General features: G+C 39.4%; 1 protein-coding gene across 7 annotated transcripts in view; it reads left to right on the top strand.

Moving 5' to 3' along the window:
* Nucleotides 1–15,587, top strand: part of GABRB2 (gamma-aminobutyric acid type A receptor subunit beta2) — a 114,446-nt gene that overhangs the window by 22,881 nt on the left and 75,978 nt on the right. For all 7 annotated transcript variants that reach the window (XM_081899158.1, XM_081899160.1, XM_081899156.1 and 4 more), the window contains exon 5: nt 13,852–14,072. In XM_081899158.1, coding sequence (XP_081755284.1) covers nt 13,852–14,072 — 221 coding nt within the window. The remainder of the gene's footprint in view (nt 1–13,851; nt 14,073–15,587) is intronic.

Below are 15,587 nucleotides of genomic sequence, written 5' to 3'. Positions count from 1 at the left end.
TTCTGGACCACTATTTTAAAAGGCCACTTTTCTGTTGTGTCGTGTCTCTTTCCATTATGGATAGTTGTAATTTTTAAACAATTTGTGTTTTCTGTAAAGAAACCAAATTTGCTCCTCCTGTCTACATTGCTACAGTCTGTAACAGTCGTTAGTGAAAAATCACATTGAAATGTAATCTTGTTTGTGGAAGGGTGCTCCATTTAGCATGAAAATATTAACCATTGCCAGGCTATAGAATCGGGATTTCTAAGCTTTGGTTCATGGATCACCAATGGTTGCGTCTGCAAACATCGTTTGTGGGGTTTGTGGCATGTCGATATTAAAAATTCATATTGATATCAAATTATATTTTTATTGCTTCTTTTCTTTTTTTGTCTAGTTTTTTTATTGTACTATAGTTTAAATTTTATGGAAGGCAGATTGTAATACAATATAAGAAATAAAAGAAGTAATAAAAACACAGCTAAAAGTCTTACAGCATCTAGCACAGGGCATTGCAATTGCTACAACAGGTTGAAAAATCATTAAATGGTCCACCAAGACCATTACCAATTTTCAAGTGTTCTGTGGGGGTGGGAGGATGGGGAATCACTTCTGTAGCATAAAGGTGTATATAGATGTTACCATGTTATGCACAGTCAATGCAGAATACCTTTCTCAATGCAGATCAGCTTTTCTCTGCAGCAGTACAACCTTCCATATACAACAAAATATCTGGCTGTTCCTCCTTATGCACTTAAACCTGATTTGGCTGCAGTTTCACCAAAAAGAGGCCTTTCCCAGGCATATTTGTCAACTCCTCCATCATGTAAAGTAACACTGAAACTTAATGAAATCCTGGATCTTGTTGCTTCCCCCACCCCCAACTTTGACAACACCCTGATCCTGTCTATGATATTTTACAGTGATCCATGCATTCCACTCAAAATAGCTAGCCCATAGTCCACCAGCACCTCCAGTTGTGAAGATTATGCATGTACAATCAAAAATTTCTTAGATTGCTTCATATGAATGTTCTTAGGTGTATCTTTATCTAGCTGTCAACCTCCCTTTGCTGGAAACTTGGTGCCCATTAGGATTTATTGATTAAGATTGTTTTCACTTTTTTCCCTTTTGGTGAGTTGATATTTCGGCTTATCGTTTTCATTCAAACCGCTGGTGTGTGTTTTTTTTAATAACGAAAAGGAAGTGATATACAAATTATGGATGAGTTTGTGAACAGATGTACAGTCTGCAAGAATTCAGAGAGAACTTAGAGAACTTCCCCACTGATTAGCAAGGCACTGCAGTGGTTTCCCAGCAAGAGGACCAGAAAGCTAAAATCAGACTGGTCTTAACTGGATTGAAATGCTTGCTAACAATGCATCTCAAATTGTTTTTAGATACATTACTGTACCAAAAAAGTGAATTAATAAGGAAATTCGCAACACTTTTGCAGACTGCATGCTTTTGAATATATTTCTGTTGCTGAGGAATTGGCTTTGTTGTGGCCAGCAAATATGCTAAGAGGTAGTTAAGCTGCAGGTGGTAAATTACAGTCATTTCCAGGTGACAGGGCTCACAGTCATGTACCCAATCATTTTTCCCCCTCACTACATCCTTGTGAGAACTCAGTTTGTTTTAGTTCAAAGCTCATAAATTGTGTGCTAGCCCATTCCATTCCTGGGGGTTTCTTTTAGGTGTGGTGAACACTGGGCAGCAGAGCCCCTGTTGTGCATGTCAGGGTCACATGGCGGGGAGGAAGGATTTATTTCCAGTCCTTGGCTGCATGGTCACAGATTATGGCTGTAAACATGACTCAGGAGATGGGGGGGGGGAATCAGAGTTTCCTCTTACTGGATAACTCCTGCTTGGACTACTTTGATTTGGTTGATCTCGTTAATTTGTTTGTGCAGTCCCTCTAATCTGTTATAACCTATTTTGAAACTTACGTTGTATCTTGAGTTTTTTATGGGTGTGATGGCAGTAGTCAATTACTTGCTCTCTATGGGGTAGCAATCCCCTCTAAAGGATAATTTTATCTGCTCACTTTTAATACTATGCTGTTTTATGTCTGATGTGTTTTAATCTGTTGTATATTCATTAGGGATTTATCACTGAAAGTGATCAATATTTTAAATAAAAAACAGAGTGTGGATTTTACTAATTTAACATCCTTGTGAAAATCCTGAATCCTAGCAGGCATTATCTTTATGCCTTTTCATTAAGAAATTGAGTGATACCCAATGGTAGTCATACTCAGAATAGGTTCATTGGTAGTAGGTCTAATTTGAGTATGACTATCATTGGATATCACCCATATCATAGAGAGTAAAAAAAATACTTTGGTAAGTCTGTGATTAATCTTAAGCAGGCTTATATGTTAAAGAATTTCCAGGGCAAGTCAGCTAGCAACACACACACACCTGTTAAATAATGTAACTTAAATAAATATTACTTGTATGGCTTGGGGCCAAAGCTTTCCAAATACATGAAATGGTAATTTGGCTCATTTTCTTTCGTGCATCTAGTTGCAGGGGATCCAAGATTTTGGATCTTGATGCACTTAATTTGGACAGTTGGCTCCATTGAAAAGGGAAAAGAAAGAAAAAAGCTTAATATTCTATGTATTTAAAAAAGTAATTAGCAATGCAAGCATAACAGCATATTTACAAATCAGATGGATGATCCACCCACTCTGATAGCAACCTGCTTGGAAGGCATGGAAGGGAATAACAGTACAGGTTACTAATAGAATGAGCTAGTCCATATTAGTTACTCATCAGCAGCTTCTTATTGTTGACTACTTAAACTTGGCAAAAAGGTATATTTTTATAGCATCTTCGCTAATGAATGGCTACCTATATTTGATAATTTGTTTCGGTTTTTTCCCTTGGAGTTCTTCTCTGTCCAAAAGACTTGCAGTATGTAATCGTGATTTCACATCATATAAAAAATAAAGAATATTCAGTGTAAAATATAATATATTAAAATAAGCCTGGCAATCATATGACATTTTTAACTCCTAGTAATGCTTCAGCAGTGCTCTTCTTGTGTTACACTGCTTCTTGGCTGTAGCAATTTTTTTCTTTTTGCAAATTTACTAAAGTGGGAGGGGGGAGAGAAGAGGAAATGAAAACACCAAAATGAAACCAAAATCATCAGCTTTTATATTCACAGGACAATTAGCACAGCTTAGCACAGCAAGTGGTTCCTTAAATTGGGCAACCGTAGATTGGGCTGAACTTGACCTGCCTGTTCATGCTTTCAGTGGCATCTCTGTGATAGGCAGTGCATCACTGCTTCCTCAGGTGGGCAGGACAAGCAGGGCAACAGTGTTTCCTGGAGAGGCAGGTGTGGCTATGGTTGATGGAATGAACCAGACTCAAGACTCTGACAACTCCAGAAATGGAGGTAGAGTCCTCATGCTGTAGGGACTGATGGGAAGATGGAACAGGGTGAGTAGAAACACTCACCCACAGCCAAGTCTCTCTCCAGGCTCCTTGGGCCCTCCCAACCTGAGCCAAGACCTTCCCAGGCAACTGGATCCTGCTGCAGGGTCGTCCTATCTGTCCTGTCTTGGCCAGCCCCCTGACAAGCAACTTGAGACCAAAAAGGAGCTGTCCTCGGGCAAGCCAACATCACATTACCACAAAAGAAACTTGTGATATAATGCATTAGTCTTTTGAAAAGACACTTGGGGAATATGTCAACAAATACAACAAATTACACATATTATTCATGGCAGTACGCTCACCTTAAGTGTGAAACCATTCTTCCCTTTTCCACATCTGGTCTTCATGCAGGCCAGATCATTGCTTCCTAGGAGACAGCTTGCAACCATTCAAAAAAAAAAATCATAATCAATATTCTACTGCATTGTAGTTTAGATGTATTGAAATGTATTGGATTGCAATTGTTAAAGTAAGTCTAAAACTACAAATTAAACAGAAGAATTGCATTAGCAATTGAGAATGATTTTTGTTCTTTTCCTCCCACATGCACATCTTCTCCTTTCCTTCTTTCACACTGGCATAATCAATAAAATCGGGAAGGGGGATGCTGCCTTATCACTGAGAGATGGATATAGTGTGAATAATTAGTTGTGGGAGACTCTCTATTTAGCCGTAAAAAGGCCCACAGCATTTCTGCACTAAATGTCAAGCACAGGCCAGTAGAACTGCCTGTGCACAAGGTAGAAATAGATTCAGAAAGACAGATGGCCTGTCAGGCCAAAGCTAGACCCATTAGGCCCAGAGGAGTGGTTGGAATCGACAAGGTTAGACCTCCAGGGTAACATCGACACCATTCTGAAAGGGTTGGTTTTTAAATTATTTTCTACATGTTTGATTCCTTAGTTCACTTCACAGAGCACCAGACATTACACTGCTAAATAAGGAGGGAAAGAGCAGGGTACTGTGTTCTTTTGCGATTCTGATAGGGTTAGTTGCAAGGGAAAATGTGTTGCTACATTACGAGAAGCCTATAGCTATATTGTTTTTTTCCCCAGGAAAAAGGCAAATGAGCTGTGATTACTGCTTTTTTAGAATCAATGTGTACACAGGCAAAAATGAATTACTGTAAATTAAGAACAGTACCTGGAATGTCACAGGAGCCCACGAGAGCAGCTTAAGCAGGCAGGTTGTGACTGACTGGAGTTGCAGGACCTTGGAAAGTTCCATGCAAAGAACTTGCTCCAACAAACTGTAGGGTTTAACTGAGATCTGTTCATCTCGACTCCCATCCTAAAGAGTAGATAGAATCATAGAATCATAGAATCAAAGAGTTGGAAGAGACCACAAGGGCCATCGAGTCCAACCCCCTGCCAAGCAGGAAACAGATGCCTAGTTCCCTAGCTCCCTTGTGCATCATTTTTCATGCATGCATTTACTGAAAGTAATTTCCCTCATGTTCCTACCTGCATAGTGCATTGGAAAATAATTTCTGCCTGGTATATTTCTTAGTAATTAGTATTAAGCACTAATAATGAAGAATTCAATACATTTGCCCTTTTTGAATAAGGGTGATTTAGTTCCTTTTTCAAAAGCCTAAGCAACATTTCCTTTGTTTTGCCTTTACTGCTTCCTCTATAGTGCCAGCAGTGGAATATTGCTCTTATTTAGGCATAATCAGGCCATCATTTTGTAGAGCAGGCTAAGATTAGCAAGAAAATCTGTGTTCAACATTTTGGAATCTCTGCTAGTTGTGGGAGAAGGAACGGCTATTTCTATCTTTGTGATGTGGGGTGGGGTGGGAAAGACTTTCCCAGACGTTATACAGGAAAATTTTGCATATTCACCACTTGGAAAGCCATGAAAATTGCTTTTGAGCTCTGTTCTGGTTAATGTAGTTGTTGTAGTTTAAAATCTTTGCAGATCAGGATTCAAGCAGCTTTGAGCACAACGTGCCACATGAAGCCCACTTTTTAACTATATATGCCTACCTTTCCTTTTCATATGATGTCCTCTTCATTTTGAAGTGAAATGTAGCTATTATCGCTGTTTGTTCTGTATTTTTACATTTTCTTTGTTTATGCTAACCCTTGACTGTAAACAAACTTGATCAACATTTTCCCTCTCTAATGTTCCCTTGCTTTTCTCTTCCCTCCCATCTTCTTTGCATATATATATATATATATATATATATACCCTGAGCCAAATAAAATACAGTGGTGCTGCAGTATGTCTTAGGTGAGGGCAATGACCCATTTGAGGACATTGATCCACCAGATGAATACCAATACTGTACAGAAAAATATAGAAAATCATTATTCACCGTCAACAATTCAAAAGCATGTTATTTGTTTCAACTAAACATCAGGAAGAACTTTCTGATGGTAAGAGCTTCTTTGACAGTGGAGGGGACTCCCTTGGAAGGTGGTGGACTCTACTTCATTTTAAGCTGAGCTTTGGGTGGCCATTTCTCTTGGATGCATTAGTTGAGATTCCTGCATTGCAGGGGTTTGGACAAGATGACCCCCAGGTCCTTTCCAACTCTACAGTTCTATGCATAGCTGTCAACCTTCCCTTTTTTGTGGGGAAATTCCCTTATTCCAGCTCCGTTTCCCGCTGCTTCCCACTGCTGTCCCAGATTGTTAGATATCCCGTAGACTGCCCCCAGGACAGGTGAGGCTGCTGATCCCTTATTTTCGAGGCTGCTGATTCCTTATTTTCAAATATGAAAGTTGACAGCTATGGTTCTATGATTCTATGAAAACGTGGCTATATGCCACAGTTGTTATTGCTGCTGCTGCTGCTCTTTGTTTTAGCAAGTATATCACATTTCCTTGGACTGCAGAAAAAAAGTAGATCTGGGTTACATTGCAGTGAACTCAGATTTGCCATATAGCATTTCCCTGTTTTGCAACAGCACTGCATTGCTGACTTGTTTTAGGCCAGCAATCCCCCATTAACTTTTATTGGATTTGACTTAAGTAGTACCGTAACTAGAGAAGTAGCCCTCAGCACACAGCTTTTTGGTTATTAAGGCTGAAGCTTCTGAGGAACATCCTAGCTTCAAAATAACATCCCCCGCCCCCACTCTCTCTCTTCAGCTTTGCAATTGTCATTTGTTTGCTTCCCACTGGTTGTGAGACAGTTGTGTTTATTAGCTGGACAATCAGAAGAGATGTCTTGTTATACTGTAACCCGAATCCTTAGAAAATGGATATATATTTATACAAATAAAAATGCTTGGTATTTGCTATTATACATTTGTCATAGCATATGCTTTTGCAAGCAACTCGGAAGGAAATTAGCAGCCGTAACTGCCTTTATGAAGCTGCTCCAACCATTGCGTGGACAGGCGGAGTCCCCAGATCCCGAGCGGTCCCCCCCATCATGTGGAATAACGACTCAAGACAACGTGCTATGGGATTAAATTGGCCACAACTTTATTAAATTTCAAATGTGGGTAGACCTTGGCTCAGGCATTGGGTGTTCTCCCTCCCCAGTCCCCAGCTGGGGAACTAGGGAGCTTCAGGGTTATCCAGTGTGTGGGGGGGGGGAATGGGCCAGGTCTGGAGAACATATGTTCAAGCAGAGATAGCCGCCCCCGTTACGCCGCCACCGCAGGAGAGAGTGATGACAACCTTTCGGCGTACGGTCAAAGCCTCCCTTCAGAAAACCCCTTTAACGGGGAACCCTGGTGCCGCCGCAAAGAGGAAGATGGACTAAAGGATTCTGCCCAAGGCCTGATACTGCCAAAGTTGTGACGTTTTTCCTACGGGAAAGGCGAAACCTGCCAATGCAGGGAAATTCCTTTCCGGCCCTTTAACAGCAACCTTAACGTAGCAGCGCCCGCATACCTGTGAAGAAAAGTTAACCTACAAAACCTATGAAGAAAAGTTAACCTGCAAAAGATGACATTAACTGAGGGTGGGTAGGGTGGGAGAAGCTCTGGAGCCAAGTGAGGATTCCCAGGTAAGATCCTCCCTCTATTGCCTGGTCTCCTTGGCAATGCTTCCCTCAGGTGGGATTGGACAACTGACTGAGGTAGGCGGAGACCTCCAGGTATCCCACCTGAGGGAAGGCAAAGCCAAGCCTATGCTGATGGGGCCGCTCCAGATCTAGGGCTGCGCGCGTCCACGCAAAGGGCGCCCCCCGTTTTAAGCGGGGAGCGGTCATTTATGACAGCAGTGGTCTATCTTTGTTTGCTTACTTATTTGTGTGTTCCTCCTCCAAAGCTTGAAGTAGTTTATAATGTGAATGAAAACTATATTAAAAAATACAAAATCAGTGAAACATATTGAAAACAATGCAATAGAAATAAAATAAAATAAACTCTTATTTAAAGAAACACTTAAGAATGTATGTTTGAAATGCTGAACTGATGTCTAAAGTCAATAATCAACGTGGATATACTATTGGTGGGTGAAAATAAAAACTCCACTTAGTTCAAACTGCATCAGCCAGATTGCTGACCATGACCAATAATTTGTAACATATTCTACCAGTTTTAAAGCAACTGCACTGGATCCTGGTCTGCTTCTGAGCAAAAATTAAAACGTTCTTCTTAATTTTTATTCCTTTAGATGGTTTGGGACCAGGATACCTAAGGGACCACCTTTTTCTGAATGAGCCTTCCCACATAGTATAATATTATCAGAGGGTCTTCTTCCTCTTCCTCTTTCCTCTCATTGGAGATGAGGAGGGTGGAGACCCTAGATCAGATATTTGTGTTGTGGAACCTACTCCTGAGGGGCCTTTACCTGGTACGGAGTTAAATATTCTTTCAGCACCGAGTGAATGCCTTTTCATTTCCCCATACTTAGTAGATTTTGAATAGGATCCCCTCTCTTGATCTTTACAAGCATGCCTGTTCATTTTGTGGGATGAGACTATATCAAAAAGATAATATTAAAAGAAATTGGTATGAGCTTTATGGAGCAAAATAATTTTTTTTTGAGAAAAGGCATGTGGGCACCAAATGGAACTCACTTAGTAGTTCTTACTTCCAATTTACAGCTTTTCTTATTTTCTTTTCATAAGTACTAGCATGCTTGTTTGCAGTGTTCAGAGCCCCACCTTTTGCAACAGGATGTCTTTAGCAGAAGGAGGTGCAGGCGTTGTGAGAAAGAATGCATGTGCCTCCTTATGGAATTGTCTCTTGATTGATGTTGATGTTTAGCAGCACATAATGAGGAAGATGAATTTGTTCTTATTATAAGCTTTAACTCCAGAAGAGCACATTGTGTACTCTCTTCAACAACCTACATTTAGTTTGGCATTGTTACTTTTCTTTTGCATTTATATTATACATATTCTAAACAACCAGGCTTTAGAGTCAAACTAAATCATAAATCACTGGCTATAAAAATAGAAGTGGAAGTACTCTCCTGTTGTCATTTTTTACTGCTTGTTACCGACGCAGAATCTATATATTTTCACCTTTATTGATATCTTCTATTGTACAATTAGGAGTTTAAGTATATGTATCTTTTCATAATTAAGTCCCACTGAGTGTACCTGGATTGGAGCCTAAGTGCCTATCTGCCCTATGGGTCTTAATCTTTATAAATTATTATTTTTTTGGAAAAAAAATCATGACGAAAGGCTTCCACAAAGACCATTGCACCATTTGGTCTCTCAGCATCGAGTGGCCTGCAATTATTGGGTCCATGAGACTGGTAGGGAAATGGACTAGCCAGGGAGGAAGATAAATTTGGAGAGTAACATGGAAGGCCCAAGCCAGGTGTTTTTGGACTGAAAGCAGTATATAAATAAATTGTGCTAATTAACAAAAAATAAAAAACTAAAAGGGAGGGGAGAGACTCTGCCTACCAAGCTGCAAAAACCCCCACTAAAAATAAACATAAATGTAAAATGTAAATGTAAAAAATCAGGATGGGGGATATAAGGGGATATGAGAGACATGTTAGTCACCACTGCTGCAAACTCATGAACAAATTTCTCAAACCTGTACTGAGTAAAGGTCTTTATAAACACATGCACAACACCCTGGAAAGATACAACTTATCCTTTCAGTGTGGCTCAGCTTCCATAGAAACATGCTAAAAATCCTAAGAAAAAGCACAAACCTTACCTGTGTTTATGCAGAACTATGTTGTACAGATTTTTTTTGTAGGATTAGTTCCAAGTAAATGTCTTCAGGATTGCAGTTTACAGCTTTGAGAGGGCTTGGTAAAGAACAGCTATGACCAAAGGAATTTATGGAAGTGCCTTGTTTTCCTTTATATAGACCCCTCTATATATTTCCTTTTTATTTTCAAAAGGTGTTTGAGCTCACTAAAGTAACTGAACAGCTCCGTGATGTGTCTATTGAAATGTTACCCAAAATGATCTTGGCACAATATTATAACTGATATATAATAATTAGGTCAGCTTGCCTCCTTTGCTTGGCAAAGACACATCTGAGAGTAACTCAGCAATCTATCATTCTTTTTAAATATTGGCCTGTGCCAAGTTTCCCGAGGAGTCTGCAAAGTCACTTATGCAACGCTCTCACATCGCAGAGCAGACCTTCTCTGGTGTACAGTTTAGATGTTCATTTATCTGTGTTAAGTACACTTGTGGCTTGTTACTGCCAAATTGGTTTTTATGCATTGTTGGGCCATCGCTTCAGGTGCCAGACATTTTAAATTGCTGCTTTATTCCTTAGCCAGTGCCTCATTTGCACCAGAGCTTGCCAAACATGTTAAATAATAAAGAGAGTATCTCTGCACATGTTTAGAATGCTTTCGTGTGCTGATGAATAACTATAGGCTGTTAGCCTTTATCTATAATTGCAAGACAAGACATTTGTGAGAGGAAATAGCAGTTCTGAGGTGAACTGCTGCCAACATTTCCCCAGACTGTGCTGTTCTGATGTGCTGAAACTGGGTGAAAGAACTCTCAGCTGAGCAACTCATTTGTTCATTGTTAGGAGGAATGATGAGTGTCTCCAAGGATATATAAGATGTTGGGGAGACACGTCCCCATCAGTATTCTATCTAATGGTTAATTAAATAATTAAATTGATGCTGTATCTCTGTTGTGCTCTGTTTAGAAACTGAAGTGTTAAGCTGTATACAAATTATTGCAATAAATAAAATAAAATGTGGTTAAGAATACTAATCCTGTTAAGATGTGAGTGGGTGGCAGCAGTCATTATTTTCCTTCTCTTTCAGTGATCTGTTGCCATAATCAGCCTTTTGTCTAGGTTGACTATAAAGCTGTTGACTTCATATTTCAGTTTATTTTATATAAAATTTAGGGGTATCAGCAAGTTGAAATTGTTTCTTGCATGTCAAAACTTGCAGCAGGCTAAATCAGCACTGTGCAGCACATAGCTTACTGAGCATTCCTGTTTGAATTGATGGCATTTCTGGTGCAAACATGAATTTACTAGGAGTAAGTGATAAATATCTTCATTGTTAGTATGCCAAGAGAATCCAGCCTTTTCCCCCCATTAGAGAGTTCAAATTTCTTACTCCACATTTAGCTACGAAGCGTTTTGCTTTTGCTTTATCTGCTAAAGGTACAAGGTTTGTAAACAATTGATGGGGTGTGTTTGTGTCTAGGATTCTCAAAGTGGTGTTTCCATTCTTGATACTTTCTATTTTTTTTCTCTGGAGTGCTACCTTCTGCAGACCTCATCCACAGATAGTTTGAGCATTATTCTTAATAACTGATGACATTTGTATAACTACACGGTAGGCAATGGTACTTCAGAATCATGCTTTGCATATTTTAAAACATGGTATGCTCATTAAGAAGCAGCTGGAATTGTTTTTGTAGTCCTGAAGGAGAAGGGATGTAAGGACACAAGACAGAGAAACCAGTAGGAGAACACTTCAATCTCCCAGGACATTCTATACAAGATCTTAAAGAAGTTGTCATATTTTTAAAAAAGAATTTCAGAAATAGACTGGAAAGAGAAGTTGCTGAATTACAACTTATTACCAAACTTAAAACCATGGAGAAACCTGGTCTGAATAGAGACATTGGATTCTTATCTCATTATACATGATAAAGCTATTTTTGGCCATCTCACCCCTTGCTTTTTCCTGTAAGACCAACATAGGCGCCGACTCCATGGGGCTTGAGGGGGCCCGAGCCCCCTCAAAAATTCGTTTGGGGGGGCTCCGCCCCCCCAATAATCTCCGGCGCCCCTCCAGCAGAGCGCCATCGCCGCCCCTCCCCCAGCCCAAAATGCACAGGGAGGGGCGGGCTGCATGCCTCCTGCCCTCCCTCCCGAGCAAAAGCTCCACCCAATTTCCTTTGGAGCTGATCACGAGGAGGCGGCGCCACTTTATTTGCATATTCATGAGCTTATTTATTATTCATGAGCTTTCCCGGGCCCCCCCAATATTTTTTATAAGTCCGCGTCCCTGAAGACCAATGGCAGTCGTTAACAGTCGTCAACAAGTTTACCACACCTATCAGCCAATCACCCATTCCTACCACCCTTCTGGGTAATACCCCTCTACACCCTCTCACTATATATAAAGGTCTGGTGATTTCTGTTTCAGTGTATCTGAAGAAGTGTGCATGCACACAAAAGCTCATACCAAGAACAAACTTGGTTGGTCTCTAAGGTGCTGCTAGACAATTGTTAAATTTTTAAAATTTCTTAAATAGTGGAAATTGCTATAGAAGTCTCATCAATGGCAGAAAATCATCTATTTAGGGGAAATCTGTAAGATCAGTGGACAGTGTTTGTGCATTTTGGACTTTCTAGTGAAGGATTGATCAACTATTTATCTGCAATCTAAAGAAAAAATACAGTAATTTATGATAAAGAGATGAGAATGATTGCTAAGTCAAATGGTGGTGTGTGGTTTTTTAAAAAAAATATATACACATATATACACACAGAGACTGAGATGCAGTGTTGATTTATTGAAATTTACTCAATTGAAACTGCAGATGCCTTTGAGTTGAGCACAAGGAAATGAATGGGGATATGCCTGAGTGTTCTGCTCTGGGCAGAAGGGAAGCTGAAGAGTGTGTGCGGCAAATTCATTCCTAAGGGAGATCTCAGTACACATGCATAAGCCATCTCCTTCCAACTTCCTTTTTTACCTCTGACAAAAGGAAACTCTGGTGAAAAATTTGTTAATGGTCCCAGATAATAGAATATAAAAAGTGTGTTTGTTCACTCTGCAAACATTGCGCTTCTGGTATTAAATTTCTAAGGGGCAGCTGAATGCTTTGGTGCTTGGATTGTTTATAAATATTTGCAGTAAATTACTGCATGCAGTCATAGGCTGAAATTATGTCCTGCATACGTGTTGCAAAGAGCTGCAAAGAATAGCACCTGGCCTTAGATATGCTGTACTGGAGCATTTAAATATATTCAGTTACAAGTTTGGGAATGACCATGAAACCTGAAGTTAAACTGTTCCTGCCCCCACAAACAGGATAATTGGATTGCCCCGGTGTTATGTGTCTGAATGAATAAAATTATTTCAAGTTCAATTGAAAGGGGGGAACAGGAAAGGAAACTTATCTGTACCAACTATTGTACAATATGTCTTCATGAGTATTTTGACAAGCAGTTCTTGTACACTGCCAAGAAGTTAAGGGAAGATCTTTCCTACAGGTACCTCATTTCAGCAGGACACTATTATTGTTATTGTTAATAATAATAATAATAATAATAATAATAATAATAATAAATTATTATTTATAACTGCTCTTCTTTCAAAGATCACAGATTAGTAGTTCCTTCAGGCTGACAGTGCTGTTCTATACTGTCTATATGAGACCTAGATGAACGTGACAGTTTGCCTAGGTTTTGGTTTTTGTCTGACCAACTGAATCTTAAGTAGTTGTGTTACTAAATACATGGTGCATCACAAACCTGTTATTTTATAATTTATTCAAAACTATTAAATAGTCTTTCTTGGGCACAGTACTTTGTCTTATTGCTGGATAGATGCTTTCATGAAACAATGCCTCATTTTATCACTGTTATTTCAGTTGCTTACATAAATAAAGGAATTTTATCACTGACATCTGGAAAAAGAGAACTGAAAGTACATTTCCAAAGCTAACATTTTCACATTTTAATCAAGTAATGCAGATCATACTAAATAAAGTCTCTTTTAATGAGCAAAGGATACTTATTGGATGGTCACTTGACTATTATGATTTCAAGATTTTTGGCTGTAATGTGAGAAGGTAGAATAATTAAGAGAAGACTTTATCATGCTACTCACTGGTGAGTCCTATAACTCAAAACATTTGTGCACCTCTTATTTTATGATTTAGGAGGCAGATGTAGTTCAGACATGGATGTTTTAGGTTTCGGCCGTATGTTGGTGGTTTTGCAGGAAGAACCCCTGATTTGCTTTGCATATCTCAGGTAACACAAGAAATGGTAAAACCGTTTTCAACCTATTTTCCCCTCTCTCTTCTATCATTTCAGGACTATACCTTGACAATGTACTTTCAGCAAGCATGGAGGGATAAGAGGCTTTCGTATAATGTAATACCTTTAAATCTTACACTGGACAATAGAGTAGCAGATCAGCTTTGGGTTCCCGATACCTACTTCCTGAATGATAAGAAGTCATTTGTGCATGGTGTCACTGTGAAGAACAGAATGATTCGATTACATCCTGATGGGACAGTTCTCTATGGTCTCAGGTCAGCATCTAATATTTAAAATGCCATAATTTAATATCTAAAGCTAAGATTTATTTTTTCCTTTATTTTCCAGCATTCCATAGTTTCAGTTCCAGGTGATTTTGGACTTGCCCACCCATCTTAAGTACTTTAAGAGATACTGAGTTTCATACAAACACATGCAACAAAGAAAGAAGAGAGGGGAGGTTTCTGGAATGCAACTTTGGTAGAGTTGATATGTGATAGAACAGTCCAGTGTTGTGCATGTTTCCTCAAAGTTAGTTTCACTGAATTCAATCAGACTTAGCCATGTAGCTTTTAATAAGGAAACACTCAACTGTGAAAAGTGGATTATATACTGTTAGTGTATGCCTTTGTGAAAAAGTCAGCTACTTTAAGCACAGACAATACAGCAGAGTTTTTTTCCCAGAAAACATTTTTCTGTATGTGCTTGATTACATGTGTGTATGAAAGATATGTGCTTAACCTTTGAAAAAATGCTCTGCTTACCTTCTTGACTTTAGCTGCACTGCTGCAGCATATTTCTGAAATACTAGTTTTCCTGCACTAGTATATTGTAAACATTTAAAAGGTAAGAATTCATTTTAACACCTACATTGTACATGAGACACCACCTGATCATCTTTTGATTGTTGACCTTGTCGTGTTGCAAGTGAGTTTTCCAAACAGCTTATATGCACATCAAAATTAAGTATATTTGTAGCAACTGAGCTTCCATCAGTGTAAAGATGATGAAGTTGGAAGGGCATCATAATTACAGCTGTGGTAGAATATTTCAGAGCTGTCAAGTGTTGTTTTTAAAGTCTAAGGGCCCATCTATACTTTGCTTCTCCTGTATCTAGAGGTGAGGCAGTCTCCTCTTGTCCCTTTCTCTCCATGCACCCCTCCCCCTGCCAGTTTTTATTAGAGTTCCAAAAGGTTGAACTGCATTCTTCCAGTTATTATTGCCTGGATTCCCCCCCCCCCAATTTTCCAAATGACCCTGTCAAAAAATAAATAAATCAGCTCATACCTCTGTCCTCATTTTATCACATCTCTGCATAATCACAAAACTGGTCCTCTAAAAAATAAAAGGACCCAGTGTCTTCAGAGAAAGGAAAGGGAAAAGGAAGTACCAATGACTCAGAAGTCCACAGTGCCCTTAAGAACTCCTCTTAACAACATGGGAGGAGGAGCTAAACGGAGTCCTGACAGCCTAGAACACCCTTAACCACCCCTCTTAGGAACAGTCCCTCTGAGTCCTGGCAAACACAGATGGTGGTGGAGCAAGACAGATACACGCAGAAAAATCAGGCTAAGTGCTACCCAAGAGTGGACAAAGAAACACAGGTTTTCTGGAGATGGTTCCAGGTAGGGAAATTAAAATTGAACAAGAATGGACCCACTAAACAACAGAAGTCAGGATCAGCCCTAAGATCTCAGTTTTTGCTTTTCTATTGCAAGTTAGGAGTGGGGCATAGAGATTTGTAGAGAAGACGTGGCAAGAAGTAGAATGCTTAATAATAATAATAATAA

The sequence above is a fragment of the Podarcis melisellensis genome (genome assembly GCF_964234715.1).
Source record: "Podarcis melisellensis genome assembly, chromosome: 2".
NCBI classification, from domain to species: domain Eukaryota; kingdom Metazoa; phylum Chordata; class Lepidosauria; order Squamata; family Lacertidae; genus Podarcis; species Podarcis melisellensis.
The sequence above is the reverse complement of the archived record's forward strand: the minus strand, read 5'-3'. Positions and strand labels throughout refer to the sequence as shown.